Genomic DNA, 22,163 nt, shown 5'->3' on the forward strand with positions numbered 1-22,163 from the left:
TTTTGATTGCTGGCTCCAGATTATCCCTTTCAAAGCGAGCATAGAAGTTGTTTAGCTCATTGAGAAAGGAGATATCAGTAGACGGGGGTGAAGGGTTGATGGGCCTGTAGTTGCTAATGGCCTGAATGCCCTGCCACATCTGCTGGGGATTGGAGTTGGAGAAATGATCTTGAATACTCAGCTTGTAGCAGTACTTGGCCATCTTAATGCCCCGCTTCAGATTGGCCCTGTCTGTACTGTAGGCCTGTGCATCACCAGATCTAAAGGCAGCGTTGCGGGCCTTCAGTAAGAGGCGAACCTCTTTGTTCATCCAAGGCTTCTGGTTTGGGTACATGGTGATCTGTTTCTGGGTGGTGACGCTGTCTGTCGTGGTGTTAATGTAATCCAGTATAGATGAAGCGTAGCCTTCAATATCCAAGTGTGAACCACACATCGCCTGAGTGGCAAACATGCTCCAGTCGGTGTGTTGAAACAGGTCCTGAAGTTCAGTGTCTGGCCCCACTGGCCATACTTTGATTGTCTTTACTGTTGGCCCCACACGTTGGATGAGTGGTAAATATTCAAGGGAGAGGAACAAAGAGAGGTGATCCGATTATCCCAGGTGGGGGAGGGGGGGTAGCATTGTAAGCTCCAGGTATGTTCTAATAAACATGGTCCAGGGTTTTATTTCCTCTGGTGTGGAAGGAAACGTGCTGGTGAAATCTAGGGAGCACTGTTTTTAAGCTGGAGTGGTTAAAGTCACCCGCAACAATAAAAGCAGCATCTGGATGGGTTGACTGTTGCATGCTAATGGCTGCATGTAGTTCTTTCATTGCAATCTTGGCATTAGCATCTGGTGGAATGTACACAGCAGTAACAATGGTTGATGTGAATTCTCTGGGCAGATAAAAGAGTCTACACTTAAACATAAATTCCAGGTTAGGCGAGCAGTGTCTCCTAGTGATAATAGAGTCTGTACACCAAGCTTTGTCTATATAAATGCACAGTCCTCCACCTCTGGTCTTACCGGTGTCCTCTGCTGTCCTGTCTGCCCGGAAAACAGCGTTTGGCTAGCTCAATAGCATTATCCGGAATGACGCTATTCAACCATGTTTCTGTGAAAATCATGATGTTTGAGTCCATAATCCTCTTATTGCTGAAAATGTGCAGTCGTAGCTCGTCCATTTTGTTGACCAGTGACCAAACATTAGCGAGGAAAATGCTGGGTAAAGAGAGCCGATGCGGCGTAAGCTTTAGTTTAGCCCTTAGCCCGCCACGCTTCCCCCGCCTTTGTTTACGCCTGCGAGCACTTCCGCCTGGCTGGGCAGAGCGAGCAGCCTCCGGTGTTCTGGAAATCTCTGGGATGAGTCGGAGATCGGCGATAGAAGTAACAGAAGTCCACATTCTATGAATGCAATAAAATACTCACAAGTATCAAGACTGGTCATGCTTATTAAATGATGTAGCTTGGAAGAAACAGTCTGTCTTTGGTGCGGTCCAGGGGACGCACGGTCACTCCAGTGTGGGCCAGGGGTGCTTGGTCGATCTGGTGCAGGTCAGGGGATGAGTGGCCTCTCTGTTCCAGGTCAGGAGTATGGTGTACTCTGCAGGTAGCACGATTAGCATTAGACTCACTTTTTGGTTCAGGATATTCAAGATGCCCTTCTACTGGCATTTTTCTAAGTGGAATACATTATTCAGAAATTAAGAATAATAAGAAATAAGGATTTCTAGTGCATTAGACAGTACATCTTGTAAGCAAAGAAACAGAGGAAAGCATATATATATATATACACACTATATTGCCAAAAGTATTCGCTCACCTGCCTTGACTCGCATATGAACTTAAGTGACATCCCAGTCTTAATCCATAGGGTTCAATATGACGTCAGTCCACCCTTTGCAGCTATAACAGCTTCAACTCTTCTGGGAAGGCTGTCTACAAGGTTTAGGAGCGCATTTGTGAGGTCACACACTGATGTTGGAGGAGAAGGCCTGGCTCTCAGTCTCCGCTCTAATTCATCCCAAAGGTGTTCTATCGGGTTGAGGTCAGGACTCTGTGCAGGCCAGTCAAGTTCATCCACACCAGACTCTGTCATCCATGTCTTTATGAACCTTGCTTTGTGCACCGGTGCACAGTCATGCTGGAAGAGGAAGGGGCCAGCTCCAAACTGTTCCCACAAAGTTGGGAGCATGGAATTGTCCAAAATGTCTTGGTATGAGTTCCTTTCACTGGAACTAAGGGGCCAAGCCCAGCTCCTGAAAAACAACCCCACACCATAATCCCCCCTCCACCAAACTTTACACTTGGCACAATGCAGTCAGACAAGTACTGTTCTCCTGGCAACCGCCAAACCCAGACTTGTCCATCAGATTGCCAGATGGAGAAGCGCGATTCGTCACTCCAGAGAACGCGTCTCCACTGCTCTAGAGTCCAGTGGCGGCGTGCTTTACACCACTGCATCCGACGATTTGCATTGCACTTGGTGATGCATGGCTTGGATGCAGCTGCTTGGCCATGGAAACCCATTCCATGAAGCTCTCTGCGCACTGTTCTTGAGCTAATCTGAAGGCCACATGAAGTTTGGAGGTCTGTAGCGATTGACTCTGCAGAAAGTTGGCGACCGTCAGTTTACGTGGCCTACCACTTCGTGGCTGAGTTGCTGTCGTTCCCAAACACTTCCATGTTCTTATAATACAGCTGACAGTTGACTGTGGAATATTTAGGGGTGAGGAAATTTCACGACTGGATTTGTTGCACAGGTGGCATCCTATCACAGTTCCACGCTGGAATTCACTGAGCTCCTGAGAGCGACCCATTCTTTCACAAATGTTTGTAAAAACAGTCTGCATGCTTAGGTGCTTGATTTTATACACCTGTGGCCATGGAAGTGATTGGAACACCTGATTCTGATTATTTGGATGGGTGAGCGAATACTTTTGAGCAATATAGTGTATATCGGCCCCTTCAAGATTCTTTGTCAGGTGAACCCAGTATCCTTCCCACGTGGAACTACCCATGTCATACCGCATCTCGCCCACGTTTCATGTGTCCCTGCTGAAGCCCTTCCACAAGCCACCCACCACTGGTCCCATGATTAGTGAACCAGGTCCTTGTCGTCGGGGTAATTGCCTGCAGTATTTGGTAGATTGGGAGGCTATGGCCCCCAGGAATGCTGTTGGGTTAACGCTGACGATATGCTGGACCCCTCTCTTCTGGAGGAGTTTCATTGGGACTTTCCCAATTGACCTGCACCATGCCCTAGGGGGCACCCGCGTCGGCGAACACCTGGAGGTGTTCCTAGGAGGGGGGGTTCTGTAACAGAACATGCAGATCCCAAACATCAGAGGGCACCCTCGCCTGAGTTTTGAATTCATGAATGGACTTCCGGTTACTAGGGTATTTAAATGCCGTAAAGGCCTCCACTCACTTCGAAGTATTAACCTCTCTAGAGTCTACTGAGCATTTTCTAAGATTGCCTAGATATTCTGTGTATGATCCTTGCCTGTTCTATTGTGACTATGCCTTTTGATCTTGTGATTCGGTTTTGGTTATTAAGTGTTTGTTTTCCGGCATTTGACCCTTTTGCTTCCCACATCGCTTTTGAGTAAGTGCCTGCTGTCTATGAATAAAGTTCTGCAAATGGATTCAGATCAACCCGCCGTGAGTGCGTCCTTAGACCAGTCATATGTAGTGTCTGACGTCATCATCTTTGTCACGTCTGACATCTTCCTGATCATGATGAGAGTCTTTAGCCTCCTGACAACTCCTCATACACTTTCAATGAAGAGGGTTTATTCTCTGATATAAAGCATGTGTGCACACAGGTGACATCCAAACAACTGGATGCATACCTAACATGTACAGCTGAAGGTATGACTATGCTGACATCTTATCCAGCCTTATCCAACCTGTCACTTAAGCTGGACACAGCCCTCCCTGCCTCAGAGGACTGTGAGAGACTTTTTAGTGAAGCTGGATTGACCTTCAGCCCAAGAAGGGGAGCAATTAATTGGCATAATTTTGAGAAACAGCTTCTACTTAAGATGAACAAGGACTTTTTTTAAGTTTGACTTATTTGACAATGGTACAATTTCTCTCTATTAGTGAGTCTGCTGGGCACCAACACCTCCCTCTGCAACTGGATCCTGGATTTCCTGACTGGGAGACCACATTTACTCCACAGGTTGCATCCTTAAAGCAAACAGCATTACATTAAGTTGTTGAGATTGAATTGTTCATTAAATTGAATTGTTGAACATTTTCCTTGCAGTAACTTCCTGTGTTCAGCTCCACACCCAATACTGCAGCACCTGAGAGACAGGAAGTGATCATGTTACTGAGACAGAACAGTTACTGCTTCAGAAAGGTTTGTGATCAAACACACCTCAAACACCTGAATTGTTGTGTTTCACTCACACTCACTGTTTATTCTGTAATTACACACAGTGGAAATGACATGTATACAACATATATACAAAACTGGGTCACTACAACAACAAATCAATCAGCAGACCTGTTACCATGGTTACAGTTAAACACAGATTAGCAAACAAACAACAGAGACATGAAAATAAGTAATCATTTTTAAAGAAAAAAAAAGATAAATATTCCAACTGTAACTCAATCATCTGTGCAGAAACAAATGTGATATAAAAATAAGGAGGTAAAAATTGACTATAAACATCTCCAACAGCTGGATGTGTGTTTGTGTAATCAGTGTGATGGTGTGATGATATCTCTGTTGTGTGTAGATGCTGAAGGATTGGACTTTGGATTGTAAAATATGTGATTAAAGCCTGAAGTAACTTGTAGCTGAGTGGATAAAAGGATGTGGTCAGTCACGGTTATTGTTCTGGAACTTCTACATCTGAATATGAATGATTCAGCTCCCAAACTGCTGGAAATGTGGGACGGGTTCTAACGCTTCACCACTACTGCTTTATCCTGGACAAGAGGTTTGAGGTCAGACTCCGGTCATACACCAGACCTGGTGAGTTTATCATAATTAATGCTGAAAAACAGAAGAGGACAGAATTACAGACAACGTTAAACAGAGTCACTCATCACATTCCTTATGAACAACAGAAGCGTAATGCACACACTAGATGTGACATTTTACAGAACACACTGAATATTACTCAGTGTCTTACAATACAGTAGAGTAAAGAGACAGGAAGTCAGTAACTCACTGTAGTGTCTCCAGTTTACAGTGTGGATCCTTCAGTAGATCAGAGAGCAGCTTCACTCCTGATTCTCCTGGATTATTACCGTCCAGATTCAGCTCTCTCAGGTGTGATGAGGAGTTTGACCTCAGAGCTGAAGCCAGAGCAGCACAACCTTCATCTGTAATACTGCAGTAACTCATCCTGCAAGAAAGAAAACCTTCTCACTACAACAGATGAGAACTGGAGGTTGCTGTGTTTATTAAAATTCCTATCTGTGTGTGTGTGTGTATGTATGTACAGTATATATGTGTGTGTGTGTGTGTGTGGGTGTGTGTGTGTGTGTACCTCAGTATCTCCAGTGTACAGTGTGGATTCTTCAGTCCAGCAGAGAGCAGCTTCACTCCTGAATCCTGCAGTTTATTGTAACTCAGGTCCAGTTCTCTCAGACTGGAGGAGTTTGAGCTGAGAACTGAGGACAGAGCTCTACAGCTTTCCTCTGTCAGATTACACACACACAGACTGGAAGAGAAATGATGAAATATTTGATTTATTTCTCTGATAGTGAATGATGTGTTTCCATCAGTTGGGAAATAAAGTGTTTAACTGAACACAAGAATCTAATGACAGGATAAAAATATAAAATGAAGAGTCTGTGTATAAACTTGGACTGCTCTTGGACAGATCCATGTGTCTCAGCTCATATGAGATGATGTATTTAACTTTCTAAAAGAAGATAATAACAGAGAGGCCACTCTGAACAAACACGTCTCTTTATTTCTAGCAGAGAGATTTTCATACAGTGTGTTCAGCAGCTCTGGGGAAAGTTCTGCTGGAGAACATTTCCATATTTCCACACTGTCCTTTACTGCTTCATTACAGTGTGTTCAGTCTGTATATCTGTGGACACATTTACTTTCTGTTACAAACATTTTCTGGAATATTTTTGTCAACTCAAGTCAAGAAGCTTTTGTCATCAGTTCAGCCACATATATCTGACGCAGTACATAGTGAAATGAAACCAGGTTTCTCCAGGACCTGGTGCTACATAAACATACAACATATAATTACAAACACAGAACACCAACACAGAGCTAGGACAGAAAAACACAATTTAAAATACAAACCAGCAGAAATGCATAAAGTATGAGAGATAAGACGAGTAATTCAGTTAAGACTAAAGTAATGTGTGTGTATTAAAGGAGGATGGAGCGGTCTGTCTGTGTATAGCTGTAAGCCCACATGGTGTAAACACCTCAGCAGACAGAAGATTTAGAGCACACTGTTAGAGGTACTTAATGGCATTGCACCTGTGTATTTAGCAGAATTCTTGATGGATCACACCTCAAATATTTTTGTACCATGAACAAATGCTGACTTTCTTCATGTGAATTTTAATAAGAAGAAGCTCGGTGAAAGTGCTTTTAGTGTCCCTGCTCCCAGGATGTGGAACTCACTCCCAGTGTATATCCATCAGGAACCTTCACTAAATACATTTAAAAAGCAGCTTGAACACACTTATTTACTTTAGCTTCAATTAGAGCTCTGGATTTTAAGCTTAAAACTGCTTTTAATGTCTTCAAAATTATAATATACATTTTATTTTAAGTAGGAAAGGTGCTGTGTAAATTAAGATTATTATTATTATTATTAGTCAGACATTAACATACTTAGTGTGTGTGTGCGCGCATATACACTATATTGCCAAAAGTATTCGCTCACCTGCCTTGACTCGCATATGAACTTAAGTGACATCCCATTCCTAATCCATAGGGTTCAATATGACGTCGGTCCACCCTTTGCAGCTATAACAGCTTCAACTCTTCTGGGAAGGCTGTCCACAAGGTTTAGGAGTGTGTTTATGGGAATTTTTGACCATTCTTCCAGAAGCGCATTTGTGAGGTCACACACTGATGTTGGATGAGAAGGCCTGTCTCTCAGTCTCCGCTCTAATTCATCCCAAAGGTGTTCTATCGGGTTGAGGTCAGGACTCTGTGCAGGCCAGTCAAGTTCATCCACACCAGACTCTGTCATCCATGTCTTTATGGACCTTGCTTTGGTCACTGGTGCACAATCATGTTGGAAGAGGAAGGGGCCAGCTCCAAACTGTTCCCACAAAGTTGGGAGCATGGAATTGTCCAAAATGTCTTGGTATGCTGAAGCATTCAGAGTTCCTTTCACTGGAACTAAGGGGCCAAGCCCAGCTCCTGAAAAACAACCCCACACCATAATCCCCCCTCCACCAAACTTTACACTTGGCACAATGCAGTCAGACAAGTACCGTTCTCCTGGCAACCGCCAAACCCAGACTCGTCCATCAGATTGCCAGATGGAGAAGCGTGATTCGTCACTCCAGAGAACGCGTCTCCACTGCTCTAGAGTCCAGTGGCGGCGTGCTTTACACCACTGCATCCGACGCTTTGCATTGCACTTGGTGATGTATGGCTTGGATGCAGCTGCTCGGCCATGGAAACCCGTTCCATGAAGCTCTCTGTGCACTGTTCTGGAGCTAATCTGAAGGCCACATGAAGTTTGGAGGTCTGTAGCGATTGACTCTGCAGAAAGTTGGTGACCTCTTCGCACTATGCGCCTCAGCATCCGCTGACCCCGCTCCGTCAGTTTACGTGGCCTACCACTTCGTGGCTGAGTTGCTGTCGTTCCCAAACACTTCCACGTTTTTATAATACAGCTGACAGTTGACTGTGGAATATTTAGGAGCGAGGAAATTTCACGACTGGATTTGTTGCACAGGTGGCATCCTATCACAGTTCCACGCTGGAATTCACTGAGCTCCTGAGAGCGACCCATTCTTTCACAAATGTTTGTAAAAACAGTCTGCATGCCTAGGTGCTTGATTTTATACACCTGTGGCCATGGAAGTGATTGGAACACCTGATTCTGATTATTTGGATGGGTGAGCGAATACTTTTGGCAATATAGTGTATGTACATATATATGTATATATGCGTGTGTGTGGTGTGTGTGTGTGTGTGTGTGTGTGTACCTCAGTATCTCCAGTGTACAGTGTGGATTCTTCAGTCCAGCAGAGAGCAGCTTCACTCCTGAATCCTGCAGTTTATTGTTACTCAGGTTCAGTTCTCTCAGACTGGAGGAGTTTGAGCTGAGAACTGAGAACAGAGCTCTACAGCTTTTCTCTGTCAGATTACATTCACGCAGACTGGAAGAGAAATGATGACATATCAGAACACTGATCTCAAACACACACAGCCATAATTTTATAACTTTTATTTAAGATTGTGATCATAGATAATATATATAGATAATATAATACAAGATCATAGATAATATCTGGAGAAATAAAGTTTGTCAGTTATCAAATCAGTAATTCTACAAAAGCAAATCACCAAATAGAGACAATAAACCACAGTGCCAGTCTTTCCTGAAATGAGACGGTCCTTGTAAGCAGTATATAAGGTGAGTGGATCCATTACTCAGACTAATTCAGGAAGCTCCCCAGAGAATCCTCCCAAGCGGTAATCCACAATATACGGCTGAAAAAAGGTCTTCCTTTAGTGGAGAAGTCCTTGAGGAGAAGTAGCAATAATCACTGCGGTTAAACCAGCCGCTCTTTCTGAAAGCAAGGTTAAACTAGCTGAACGTATACAGTAGGGACGCGGTTTTAGATACGTAGCGGTAATATCGCTGACAGAGGAAAGCAAGTGTCCATGAGCTCCTACATCACAGAACCATAATATAAAACAATCATTTTTAATAAATACATAAAATGCATATACAACAGTTCCTAGCATTTAAGAAAATAAATGCTGAATGTTTTAATAATAATTTACTAGGGATGCAACAATACAATTAACCCACGGTTCAATACGTACCTCAGTTTTTAACCATGGTTTTCAGTTCGGTTTGAGTGGCTTGGCAAATTAATTTTTTTTTTTTTTTTTCATTATTCTTTGTTTAGGTGACAGGAACAGTATGTTAAGAAGGTGTTCAGCTGGTGTCTTGGCTTTCCATGCCTTTTTGCACCTCCCTTTCTTCATGTGTTCAATACCTGTTCCCTGTGTCATTTCACATTATTACACAGAACTTCATTTATGGACATCTATGGTTGGATTTCTTTGTATGTGTGGATTGCATGGGTTGTTACCAACATCTGGTGAAAAGTTCTTGTCAATAGCACCATTACAAATATATTTACTGAGATAAATGGTGACTTGTTCAATACTTATTTTACCTGCTGTTTATATGTCTATATCCAAATATATTTTAACTTGTTTCCAAATTTTTAAAGACTGGCCTATAACAAAATGATCATTACAGATGACCTTACTGACCTTTCCAGGACTGTTGCATAATGCCTGCAATGAAGAGCTAGAGCAAAGGGCTTGTTCAATTCTAAGCCATTCAGGTTGTTTACATGTTCCTTCTGATGGACCATCCTTCCACCAAGAGAATATATTCAAATGTGCTGCCCAATAATATGTTCTAAAGAGAGGTAACCCAAATCCTCCCCTCTCTTTAGGTTTAAAGAAGTGTTGTCTTTTAATTCTTGCTGTTTTATAATTCCATAAGAACTGAAAAATGATTTTGTCTAATTGTTTAAAATGGGATTGTGGTATACATGAAGGGATAGACTGAAATAAGTGGAGGAATCTTGGTAGGCTTACCATCTTTACTGCATTAATTTTACCTACCATTGAAATTGGCAGTGTTCTCCAATATTCTATATTGTTTTTTAATTGATCAATCTTCTTTTGCCAATTGACTCTTAAAAGATCTTTTGGTTTTTTAGTTATTATGACACCAAGATAGGTAAAAGAGTTTTCTGCTATCTTGAACGGGGTGGATCTTATACGTTGCTCACAAACGTGGGGCCCAATAGTCATCAGCTCACTTTTTTCCCCAGTTAACAGTAAAGCCTGATATATTCCTGAATTTTGTTATTAAAGTGAGGAGATGTGGAATAGATTTACTAGGATTTTTTATAAACAAAAGTATATCGTCTGCATAAAGTGAAATGTGTTGTGGGAGGCCACCTATCGTGATAGGTTGAATATCTGACTGTTGCCGAATATAAAACATTGCACAGGCGACGTAGATGTGTCTGCCTGGCATAAAGCCTGTCTGATCTGGGTGTATAATGTCACAAATATACTTCTTCAATCTGTTCCCAAGGATTTTCCCAATTATTTTGGTAAAGACATTGGTCTATATGATGACACTAGCAGCTGATCAATATTGGCATCATACATAGATGCTGGAAAGCAGCCTGTTTCCTGTGAGTGTCTAAACATACATACCAAGAGCGGCAAAATGACCTTCCTAAATCTTTTGTAAAATTCGATGCTAAACCCATTGGGCCCAGGGGCCTTGTTGTTAGGGGATACTTTGATAGCCTTTTCCACCTCTTCAATGCTTATTTCTGCATCTAGTGCCTTTGAAGCCTCTTCACTTAATTTTGGCAAGTGTAGTCCATCCATAAAACTATCAATATTTTCCTGGTCAGACTTCCCTGTGGAAGTATAAACCTCTGTATAAAACTTTGCAAAATTTAGATTTATTTCCTTTGGATCGGTTATTATTTTCCCCTTTTTGTTCTTAATTTGATAAATGGCACTGGAAGCTTCATGCTGTCTTAATTGCCATACCAGAAGGTTCTGGGGTTTATCTCCTAATTCATAGTATCTTTGTTTAACCTTATTTAATAATTTTAGTATGCTGCTAGATAATAGAGAATTATATTTATACTTTAGTGCAATAATTTCTTTCAGTACCCTAGATTTTGGGTTATTTTTATGTAAACTTTCTAATCTAGTAAGAGTATTTTCTATTTCAGACATTCTTATCTTAGCTTCCTTTCTTTGAGCTATCTCAAATGCTATAATCTCCCCTTTAACTACAGCCTTCAACACTTCCCATAGATTTGAATCATGCACATCACCGTTATAATTGATCTTTATAAATTCCTCAATGTTTTTTTCCAAATTTTTATTGAATTCTTCATCTTTTAAGAGTGCGTTATTTAACTAAATTCTCCTCTTAAATTATCTAATCTAAGGTCGACTGACTGAGGAGCATGATCTGATATTATGATGTTGTGGTATTGTGACTTGCATGCGTTTGGTACTAGATTTGAATCCAACAAAAAGAAGTCGAAGCGTGAATATGACTTATGCACATGAGAGTAGAAAGAAAAATCCCTATCTAAGGGATTAAGGATTCTCCATATATCTACAATGTTTAGGGACTGCATATGTTGCTTTGATATTGCATTAGATTTAGGTGTCGAGCTAGCAATCTGACTCGGTTGTCTATCAAGCACGTTGTCTAGCACGCAGCTGAAATCACCTCCAACAATTATATTTGACTCAAAAATACTAGGGATTAGTTCAAATACTTTTTGAAAAAAGAAGGGATCATCATAATTTGGTGCATATATGTTAACTAAGGTTATTTGCTTTGAGTTTATAGAGCCCAACACAATGATATATCTGCCATTTATATAGGAGATAGTCTTATGATGAACGAATGGTACATTCTTACGAATCAGGATAGCCACGCCCCTGGCTTTGGTGGAAAATGCAGACTGATACACTTGTGCAATCCAATTAGACTTCAGTCTATTCTCGCTTCCCCTCTTCAGGTGTGTTTCTTGCATAAAACCTATATCTGCTTTTAAAGTTTTGAGGTGTGAAAGAACATTACCACACTTCACAGGGCTATTAATTCCCCTAACATTCCAAATGATAAGCCTAATATTGTCCAGCCCATCACTGTGATCTTTATTGTAAATATCTGTCGACATTTATGTAATTCCCACTGGAAAGAAAAGAGAAAAGATTATGGGACCATACCATAACCGGAACATTTGGACCTTCTTTAGAACTTGTAGACTAAAACTTAACCAACAGAACATCCACATAAGTTTCCCTCCCACCCCACCTATGCTTCCAGGAAGGGAGCTATAAAACCTAGCTCCACTCCCTTCCATTTACCAAGACAAACCTTACTGGTGACTGTATGTTGTAGCCACCTACACTCCTCCGCAACAGTTACATATATTGTCCGCTTTATGGTCACTTAGTCTTTAACGATCATGTCCATATTCTGAACCTTAGTTTCCTCGCTGTGCAAAGTCTCAGTTAAGCAAATCACCTCGTAGTTTTCCAGTTTGGGATTTTGGTCATCAGAAACTTTTCAGCATCGGAGGGTGTTTCAAAAGTTTTAGTTTCCTCTCCTACCGTCATAATGAATTTCGCCGGGAATTTGAAGCTGCATCTTATGTTTTTTTCCTTGCATTTATTCCTTATGTCATTAAAATCTTGTCGCTTCTTCATCGTTCCCGACGTCAGGTCTGGATAGATCTGCACGTTGTCACCCTTAAAACGAAGAGGGGCCTTCTGCCTTGCTAGGCACAGCACAAGTTCTTTCAAATGGAGGTGATGCAGTCAGGCAATGATAGCTCGCGGTCTATTGCTGGTGGCTGGTCTCACGCTTCTGTGAGCCATGTCGATTTGGATCGGTTTATTAAAGTTCTCGTGCCCAAGCAGCTCTGGAAGCAATAAGCTTACGAACTCGGAGGGCTTACCGTTTTCCAGCTTCTCCTTTATTCCCATTATGCGGATATTATGCCTGCGAGAGTGCGATTCCAGATCCTCCAGCTTTACCTGTATGAGGGCCGTCTCGGCAGCCATCTTTGCATTTAGCCTCTTGAGAGATTCAATATGGCCTTCATGAGCCTGTACCGCTTCCTCTGTTTTCTCGACCCGAGCAGTCAGCGCTGATGACAAATTAGAGAGTGCAGAAGATAATTCGCCCAGTCTTTGGTCCACAGTCTTGTTCAAAGCACTGATCGCGGACATAAGATCCTCATTTGTAGACAGAGATTTAGCCTCCGCTACATCCACGGCAGCCTCTGTAACTTTTCTGCACTCTTCTACATCTTTCTCCGTTTTCTTAACTTTATTTGGCTTCGTCATGTTGCGCCGTAGCTCTTAATATAGATAGCTGCAAAGCACAGTTAATTAATCTGACATAATTAGGACATTTATTGAATATTAAAGCGGAGCCAAAAAACACACGTCTACTCCATGCACGTGCAACCCGGAAGCCATTAAATGAAATTTAATTAATAATTATTTAGCGTGTTAGTTGAATGTTGAACTGCTTTACAAAATTGTTTTTCTTCAGGGATTTTTTTTTCCAGGTGACAATTATTTATTTTATAAAAAGTGATTTAAGTTAAGTCTGCAGTTTGCACTTTACAAATCCCTCATATTTTGTTATATTACTTTATTTAACTAGAATAATTAGAACTTGTAAAGACTGGTGAAAGTTTGTAGTTTATAAATCCCCAAAAAAGGTTTTTATGTTTTTGTACTGATTATTGTTTTTCTAAAATAACAAAAAAAAACTTGTTAGCGAAAGTAAGTTTGCACTTTTAGTCCAAATAAGCAGATCATATGTTTGGTTATACTGTTTTTGCTCAAATTAAAAAAATCTATTCTATTGTCTCTAGTGTTTTATTACATTTTTTTTTAAAGAAAACTAATCGTTTCAAAATCAAAAATCGAATTTTGTTTCAAAAAATTGGAGATTCAATTTATAGGACATATCGCCCAGCTCTAATATATATATTAATAAACATGGTCATTATGTGGCTAATATTATGTATGAAACTTGTGGCTCTCGTTTTGTGTAGTCCAGTGGAAAAGAAAAAAACAAGACAAGTTAATTCACTGCATTATGAAGTATGAAAGTGAAATGCTTTTGTAGCAGCATTAGCAAGGCTAGCTTAAACAAGTTCAATACAAACCAAGCTCAGAAAACGACTGCAGCACCACACCAGAATTGTTAGCATTGTTAGCAGAGCCAGCCATGACCAGCTAGGCAGATTATGGCACGTGACAAGTGGCTGTCAAGTTCAGGAAATCCTCCTCACATCTCCTGTTCCTATCTTCCTAATCTGCTAGCTGAAGCTCCACTGACTGTAGGGTTTTTTATGTCTGCTAAGAACACTGGAACTGCTCTTCACCCCGACTCGAGCTTGTTGATGTTTGAGTTTACTGAGTTGATACTTGTTGTTAGCGTGTCTAGCAAGCAAATGGTCTAAGCAGCCATCATGTTCAGTCTGTCATGTGACTCCCCCTGTTTTGGACACTTTAGTAACCGAGTGCAACATCACAACCAGCGGTGGGAAGAAAAACACACAGAATGGTATGAAGAGTGAAGAGTAACGAATCCAGTGCTGTAGATTCAAGGTGATGCAAGGTGATTACACAGAGTGACACGCCCCCTACATTAGAGCTTAATTAGGGCTATAATCTTTTATCCCGTTGCAGTGATGTGTCCGGTCATCAGCAGTCGTGTTCCAGACGCAGTCGCGAGTGTAATGAACGTGACCGAGGTGGATTATTTACTCTACCATCATTTTTCCCTAAAATGTGTTTGGAGGAGAAACTAATAGTGTATAGATTGAGCACACATTGTATAATGAAAGTACAAATGATAGAAAAGGACAGATGACAGAACTGTAAGTTTAGTGTTTTTTAGTTTAAACTAAAGAGTTACAGCTTTTCTGTTTACTGTGTTTGTTATTCAGAGGAAACGCAGCATGAACCTAGTCCAGCACTTTATACACCACTAATGAAGCTGACCATCTACTTTAAGTGTGTGTGTAAATATTATATGACCTGTGTGTGTGTGTGTGTGTGTGTGTGTATGTGTGTGTGTGTGTGTGTACCTCAGTATCTCCAGTGTACAGTGTGGATTCTTCAGTCCAGCAGAGAGCAGCTTCACTCCTGAATCCTGCAGTTTATTGTTACTCAGGTCCAGTTCTCTCAGACTGGAGGAGTTTGAGCTGAGAACTGAGGACAGAGCTCTACAGCTTTCCTCTGTCAGATTATACACACACAGACTGGAAGAGAAATGATGAAATATCAGAACACTGATCTCAAACACACACACAGCCATAATCCAGCTAAAGTTGAAGCTGTAACAGAAATGTGAGTGTGTTTCTCTCACACACAGAAATCAGAGGACAGGACACCACATCAGGACATTTACAGGAGCAGGGACGTCTTTCTGAACTCCACAATCTCTCAGCTACAATTTATTATAAGACCATTAGGTCATGTACATAACACACACAGGTGAGAGCGAGCAGCCTACAAACACTACACTCTGATCTGTGTTCAAGTTTCTACACCCAACACTGCAGATCCAGTGCATTTTATTACAGAAAATAAAGAATTATAGAGCTGTACACTAGCAGTTAATAACATGCCAATACTAGTCGTACTTTACACTGAGTTATATGCTGAATTTCACAGAGACGGTAAAACAGTTGGTGTGTGTTGTTCTCTGTGCTCGTACAGGTACAAATCTGTCACCTGGAGACCTCTGATTTTACACACACACTGGTTCAGGTGTTTGGTGTGGACCCGAGTACAGGTGGAGTCTTCACATACGTCCAAACAGATCCAAACTAAAGAAAAAGGTTGATTTGTTCAAACTAAACCAGGTAATTAAACAAGGTAAAGCCAGTCATGGGAGCCTGTGTGTGGTCATACATATGGAAATGGTCAGTTACAGCAAGTGTGTTAATTTACAGGAACAGTGTGAAAAGATAGAGTTGTTTTTGTCGTCTTGTCTCAGAAGGTGGTAAGGGCTGGGCAATTTTATTCTTTCAAAATTACACTCAAGAAAATCATTTTATTAGCAATATAGATTTATAGTGTTTTATTTATTAGAATGGACTTTGGAAAATATAGATGTGCAAAAAAGTAAGAATCTCTTTCTTAAATAAACAATGATTCTTTTAAATAAAGAGTATAAGAAAGGAAATGTAATAAAAATGCACTATTTGTTCCAAATGGCCCTGTTACTAGTTTATACTATTTAAATAAAATCCAACTCGACTCTTTCCAGTATGGTCCAGTTCAGTATTTTGTTCCCAGTCAGATGGTGGGAATCAGCCGTGATTAAATTAGGAAGAAAATGTGAAAAATTGGAAGAAATAAAAGCATGACAGAGTGAATCTCTCCACAACACTGTGTCACAGAACAAAAGATGAGGAACTTGAACCTAAACAGGTACTTGAAGGTGAACAGAGTGTTTAATATTTCCTTTTTTTATTTTCTATTCATATTGATCCCATTTTGACAGCTTGATGTTTTTCTTCTTCCCATTTGTGAGAGTTCTGTTCAATGTCACTTTCAGAATAAACAGAGAAAAGAAAAAGTGTCTTTCACTGTTGTTTAGTTCAGAAATGTGTTTAGTTCTTAAATGCATGCAGTTATTTTGTACAGATTTCTATATAAATTTTAGAGAAAAATTAATATATCATGATTCATCTATAAAAGATATAAAATGATTCATATCCTGATCCATAAGATTTTGTCCATATGGCCCAGCCCTCAGTGCAGACATGACGTGTTAGTGTAAAAAGTGAAACAATCTTCTGTAAAAGTACCAGAGGTTTGTTTAAAGAGGATTAGAGGAACTATTAACAAGCATTAATCCAAACAGTGCAGTTCAGTGTTACATTAAAATAACAAACCATGCAGTAATACATTTATAAATAAAAATACTCACTCAGCTTTTCTGGAGGCTTTGACCACTGGCAGCAGACTCAGAAGACATTCATCTGATTGATCATATTTACTCAAATCAAACTCATCCAGCTCCTGTTCTGAGGTCAGTAACACAAACACCAGAGCTGACCACTGAGCAGGAGAGAGACTGGATCCACTGAGACTCCTGTTACCTCCTCTGTTCAGGTAAGTCTGTACTTCCTGCACTAGAGAATGATCATTCAGTTCATTCAGACAGTGGAACAGATTGATGGATTTCTCTGGAGTTGGATTCTCCCTGATCTTCTCCTTGATGTACTCCACTGTTTCCTGTTTGCTGTGAGAACTACTTCCTGTCTGTGGCATTAAGTCTCGTAAGAGAGTCTGATTGGACTCCAGTGAGAGACCCAGAAGGAAGCGGAGGAACAGGTCCAGGTGTCCATTCTCACTCTGTAAGGCCTTGTCCATTGCACTCCTGAGGAGATCAGACATGTTTGGATTTCTGAAGAAATTAAAAAGTCCAGTGCTTTGCTCCACAAGCACATTTGTCTTTCTAAATTTAAAGCAGAAAAACACGTATAAAGCAGCCAGAAACTCCTGAACACTCAGATGTACAAAGCTGAACACCTTCCCCAGGTGAAGCCCAAACTCCTCTCTGAAGATCTGGGTACACACTCCTGAGTACACTGACACTTCTCTGACATCAATGCCACACTCTCTCAGGTCTTCCTCATAGAAGATCAGGTTTCCTTTCTCCAGCTGCTGGAAAGCCAGTTTTCCCAGTGCCAGGATACTCTCTCTGGTCTGCTGAGGATCAGGGTCATGTTTCTGATGGTACTTTTCATCCTTGTGTTTGATCTGAAAGATCAGGAAGTGTGTAAACATTTGAGTCAGAGTCTTGGGGATCTCTCCACTCTCTGCTTCACCCAACATTCTCTCTAGAACAGTGGCTGAGATCCAGCAGAAGACTGGGATGTGGCACATGATGTAGAGGCTTCTTGAAGACTTCATGTGTCTGATGATTTTATTGGCCAGGCTCTGATCACTGATCCTCTTCCTGAAGTACTCCTCTTTCTGAGGATCATTAAACCCTCGTACCTCTGTTACCTGGTCTACACACTCAGGAGGGATCTGATTGGCTGCTCCTGGTCGAGAGGTTATCCAGAGAAGAGCAGAGGGAAGCAGATTCCTCTTGATGAGGTTCGTCAGCAGAACATCCACTGAGGCTGACTCTGTCACATCACACAATCTCTCATTCTTCTGGAAATTTAGAGGAAGTCGACACTCATCCAGACCATCAAAGATCAACACCACTTTGTAGGAGTCACAGTCTATTGATTCTAGTTCTCTTATTTCTGGGAAAAAGTGATGAAGAAGATTCATCAGACTGAGATTTTTCTCCTTCATCAGATTCAGCTCTCTAAAGGGAAGTGGAAACATGAAGGTGATGTCCTGATTTGATTTTCCTTCAGTCCAGTCCAGAATGAACTTCTGCACAGAGACTGTTTTTCCAATTCCAGCAACTCCTTTAGTCAGCACAGTTCTGATGGACTTGTCCTTAAAGAGGTCATTACAGTTGATGGATGTCTCCTGTGTTGCTGGTCTCCTGGACACTGTCTCAATCTGTCTCACCTCATGTTCATTATTGACGTCTCCACTCCAACCCTCTGTGATGTAGAGCTCTGTGTAGATCTCATTCAGAAGTGCTGATCTTCCATGCTGTGAGATTCCTTCATTAATTCTTTTAAACTTGTCTCTCAGGTTGGATTTCAGCTTTGTCTGATACACGAGTTCTAATAAACAGTAATAACATGTTTTAATGCAGAATCACTGAGCACTATATAAAATGTAAAATTATTTCAAATGCTGCTGTTCATTCCTGATTCATCTACTAAATATTATTGAAGGAACAGGACCATTGTACAGAGTGACCACAAGCTGGACCATGAACCGAACAGAAAAGCAGCAGATGTACATGATACTAAAATCAAAGTTCAAACTAAAAGTCTTCATATCTAAAACTATTTCCTCTCTCTAAAGTGAACCTGATGGAATAAAGCCATGGCTCAGAGCTCTTACTGTTCTGCAGTGTGTTAGCGAGATCTGTGTGCTTCATGTTCTTCAGGAAGTGCAGTGTGATCTTCAGAGCTCCCTCTCTGACACTGTGCAGATCCTCCTCATCCTCCACCTCCCTCTCAGTGCATGCTGGGTAATCTGGACTCAGGAGCTTCCTAAACCTCTTCAGCTCATTCTTTATCAGAGTGATGACTTTGTGTTCCAGCTCCTGGTCAGAAACACACAGGAACAGATCTAAATATTAGAATCTTACACAGTGAATGGTGCTTTGTTAATGATTTTGGTTATGAAAATAATAAAAGTCTCTTCCTCTTGCCTTTAGTTACAACTGAAATTCTGATTATTCATACAAGTGATTACCCATAATTCTACTGGACATCAAGAAATGACAAGGTATGACAACACACACATTACACACTATAAAACACACACACACACACACACACACACACACCTTGAATATGGAGTCCAGCTGATTTCTGCTGATGTTTGATTTCTTCTTCTGTGGTCTGTGAACAAATAAAACACATCATGTAATATGGACTATATGTATTCATAGCTGCAGAAATCACAGTAATAAATACAGAGACAGATATTTAACACTATCCTCTTAACACAATACACTGATTTCAGGATTTCATCACTGACACTAACATGTTTAGAAACAAATGATTGAATTAATGAATAAAATGATTTATATTGTCATTAATATCCCAGGTGTAAATGTTCTTCTGTAGCACCACAGACCCTCCAGATCAGGGACTGCAGGCTGAACTGACCTCTTAAAGCAGTTGTCCTCACTGCCGGACCGAGAGCTGCAGCACTGCACAGTTTAGTGTTTTACTGCTTCAACACCTGATAAAGCTCATGAAGGGCTTCATAATGAGACCAGTGAGTTTGATCAGGTGGAACACTGCTGTAAAACACCTCACTATACTGACCTCACATCAGTAGAACTGTCTCTGAAGTTAAATGGACGTCCCATTGACCGGTCACTCTTGTTGGACACACAGCTGGGTTCTGGTGAGTCTGATCTTTTTCCCTCCATCATTCTAGAATTACAACAGAAATATTAGCAATAATTAATCCTCTGCTGTCTCAGCACTGTTAAACACTGTGTTGATCATTAAACACCAATAATTCCATCTTTTTAATTCAGCTCCAGTCTGCACACTTCTTCAAACAGGAGAATGTTCTCTAATGGTCATTTTTAGGTTTTATTTTCATGACCATTAGGGAGTTTTTGATCAAGGAACTCAGTATAAACAATAAATGGATGTGATTTGAGGTAAACATGCATTAATGACAGAGACATGTTAAAAATCTAAACATTCCCAGCTGAAGCTAATTTAAATGATTTAGATGTAAACACATACAGATCTCCAGACAAATCAAGTGTGTGTACAATTAAAAGATTCATTATTTAATTTAATTCATCTGAACTACAATCAGTTACGTAGCTCCAGGGGCGTTTCTAGGATTTGAAAACATCAGGGGCCGAGGCCAAAACATCAGGGGGCAATTAGGGACAGGGGGTAAGCAAGAATAACACGTTTTGTAAGGGCATTTTTATGTAATATTGTTTAATAATAAACACAAATTAACACAAATACTATGCAACTTTATAAAATTTCATTCAGTCTTTTTTCTGACTCCTCCCATCATTTCAGAGTCCTGCTACTGAAAATGGAGTTCATTAAATTCATTACATTTTCTCTCTCACAGGTATGACATGCAATATTATAGATCGTTTATTCTTATTATTTTACAATAATCAATATTATACACCTCTTATTCCTCATTTATGCTGCCACTACTGTATGTATTATTCTTTCTTTCTTTTTTGCCTCTCTTCTCTTCTCTTCTCTTATTTTTCTCTCATCTCTCATTCCCTCATCTCTCCTGCTGCTTGTATCTTGTCTACTTCATGCTCTTGGTGACTTTTCTATCCTATTTCTTTGAGGGTGGAATCATCAGAGAGTATCTCCGAGACTGGACTTGAGTAAAACGGTCAGTTACCATACTAGTATTTCTAGTGCTGAGAATTCCTTTATCAACAGACAGAACAGCTGAATGATGGAGTCTGTTCTGGTCCATTGTTCACCTAAGTCCTGTCTGTATTTTAACTTAAATACTGCATTGTTGAGTAAGAGAAAGTCATGAAGCTCATGAAGGGCTTCATAATGAGACCAGTGAGTTTGATCAGGTGGAACACTGCTGTAAAACACCTCACTATACTGACCTCACATCAGTAGAACTGTCTCTGAAGCGAACTGGACGATCCATTGACCAGTCACTCTTCATGGACACACAGCTGGGTTCTGGTGAGTCTGATCTCTTTCCCTCCATCATTCTAGAATTCCAACAGAAATATCAGCAATAATTAATCCTCTGCTGTCTCAGCACTGTTAAACACTGTGTTGATCATTAAACACCAATAATTCCATCTTTTTAATTCAGCTCCAGTCTGCACACTTCTTCAAACAGGAGACACGCCTCATACCTCAGGAATTACACTGAGGTCAGGAGTCCCAATCACAGAGAACTGACTCCGCTGGGTCTTAAAGCCTGTCGAGTTCACTGACTCAAAGCTATGCTGCTCTTCTGCTCCACATTACACAGTCCTTTTTACTCTTCTCTCACTGAATGATTTCTCTAAACTGTTCTTAGATCAGATCAGTGATCTATTCACTGCTATTAAACACCTTAAACCAAAGTTTAGTTCCTGTGTTAACTAGTGAGTGTTTAGAGATACAGATCTGTTCCCATGAGACGGTGTGTATTTATTGCTGGTGAATGTAAAAGTTACTGACCTCTCGTCTTTCTTTAAGTCCTGTTTTCCAGACACACTCATGTTGGAGGTCATGTCTCCTTCTCCAGATTACAGCAGGACACACGTTTACTTCACTCCAACATCGGTGTGTTAAATCAAACACTATACACACGATATCAAGTCATAAAACAACCTGTGTACATTCAAAACTTCAGTACAAACCAACAAAACTCCTTATATTAACTCTAAACGTCTTCATTTAGAGCGTTTATATATCAGAGCTTTAGCTTTTACTCCTGGAATATTTTATTTTCCTCTCGGAACAAAATGGAGCAGCTGAGTTTCACTTTCATCTAACGGTTTATTCTGCAGAGGGGGGAGGGGCAGGACGCAGACGCGCGCGCACACACACACACACACACACACACTCTCTCTCTCTCTCTCTCTCTCTCTCTCTCTCTCTCTCTCTCTGTGGTTCTGGTTTGTTTATCAATGATGGATTGACTGCTGAAAATAAATCATTAAAAATAGGTGTATTTATGTCAGTCTGTAAGAGTGTAGTGGGAAAAGATTTTAGACACTCTCTACATTGTTCTATTAGTAACACTACTTCTCCTAGG

General features: G+C 40.7%; 1 protein-coding gene and 1 pseudogene across 4 annotated transcripts; both read right to left on the reverse strand.

Annotated features, from left to right (window-relative positions):
* LOC131348986 (NACHT, LRR and PYD domains-containing protein 3-like) overlaps positions 1–22,163 on the reverse strand; it is a 333,823-nt pseudogene that overhangs the window by 79,726 nt on the left and 231,934 nt on the right.
* On the reverse strand, positions 14,749–21,900 carry LOC131348997 (NLR family CARD domain-containing protein 3-like). 4 transcript variants are annotated; one of them, XM_058384294.1, is made up of 7 exons: positions 21,584–21,822; positions 21,013–21,123; positions 19,712–19,822; positions 19,225–19,279; positions 18,774–18,978; positions 16,717–18,487; positions 14,749–15,037 (listed from the first exon to the last, which is right to left on the reverse strand). In XM_058384294.1, the coding sequence occupies exons 1-7, from the start codon at positions 21,634–21,636 to the stop codon at positions 14,764–14,766; spliced, it is 2,580 nt and encodes an 859-aa protein (XP_058240277.1). In that variant the 5' UTR covers positions 21,637–21,822; the 3' UTR covers positions 14,749–14,763. The 4 variants fall into 4 exon arrangements, with proteins under 4 accessions (XP_058240277.1, XP_058240278.1, XP_058240279.1 ...); XM_058384295.1 differs by lacking the exon at positions 21,013–21,123 and having other exon boundaries at positions 21,584–21,818; XM_058384297.1 differs by lacking the exon at positions 14,749–15,037 and having other exon boundaries at positions 16,492–18,487; positions 21,584–21,900.

This window comes from Hemibagrus wyckioides, linkage group LG29, assembly GCF_019097595.1.
Source record: "Hemibagrus wyckioides isolate EC202008001 linkage group LG29, SWU_Hwy_1.0, whole genome shotgun sequence".
NCBI classification, from domain to species: Eukaryota; Metazoa; Chordata; class Actinopteri; order Siluriformes; family Bagridae; genus Hemibagrus; species Hemibagrus wyckioides.

Coding starts and splice junctions, on each gene's coding strand:
- LOC131348997 (XM_058384294.1), bottom strand. CDS start 21,636: ATGACCTCCAACATGAGTGTGTCTGGAAAACAGGACTTAAAGAAAGAC. Junction 21,124..21,583: donor GACTTAAAGAAAGACGAGAG/GTCAGTAACTTT, acceptor TTGGAATTCTAG/AATGATGGAGGGAAAGAGAT. Junction 18,488..18,773: donor CGCTAACACACTGCAGAACA/GTAAGAGCTCTG, acceptor ACTGTTTATTAG/AACTCGTGTATCAGACAAAG.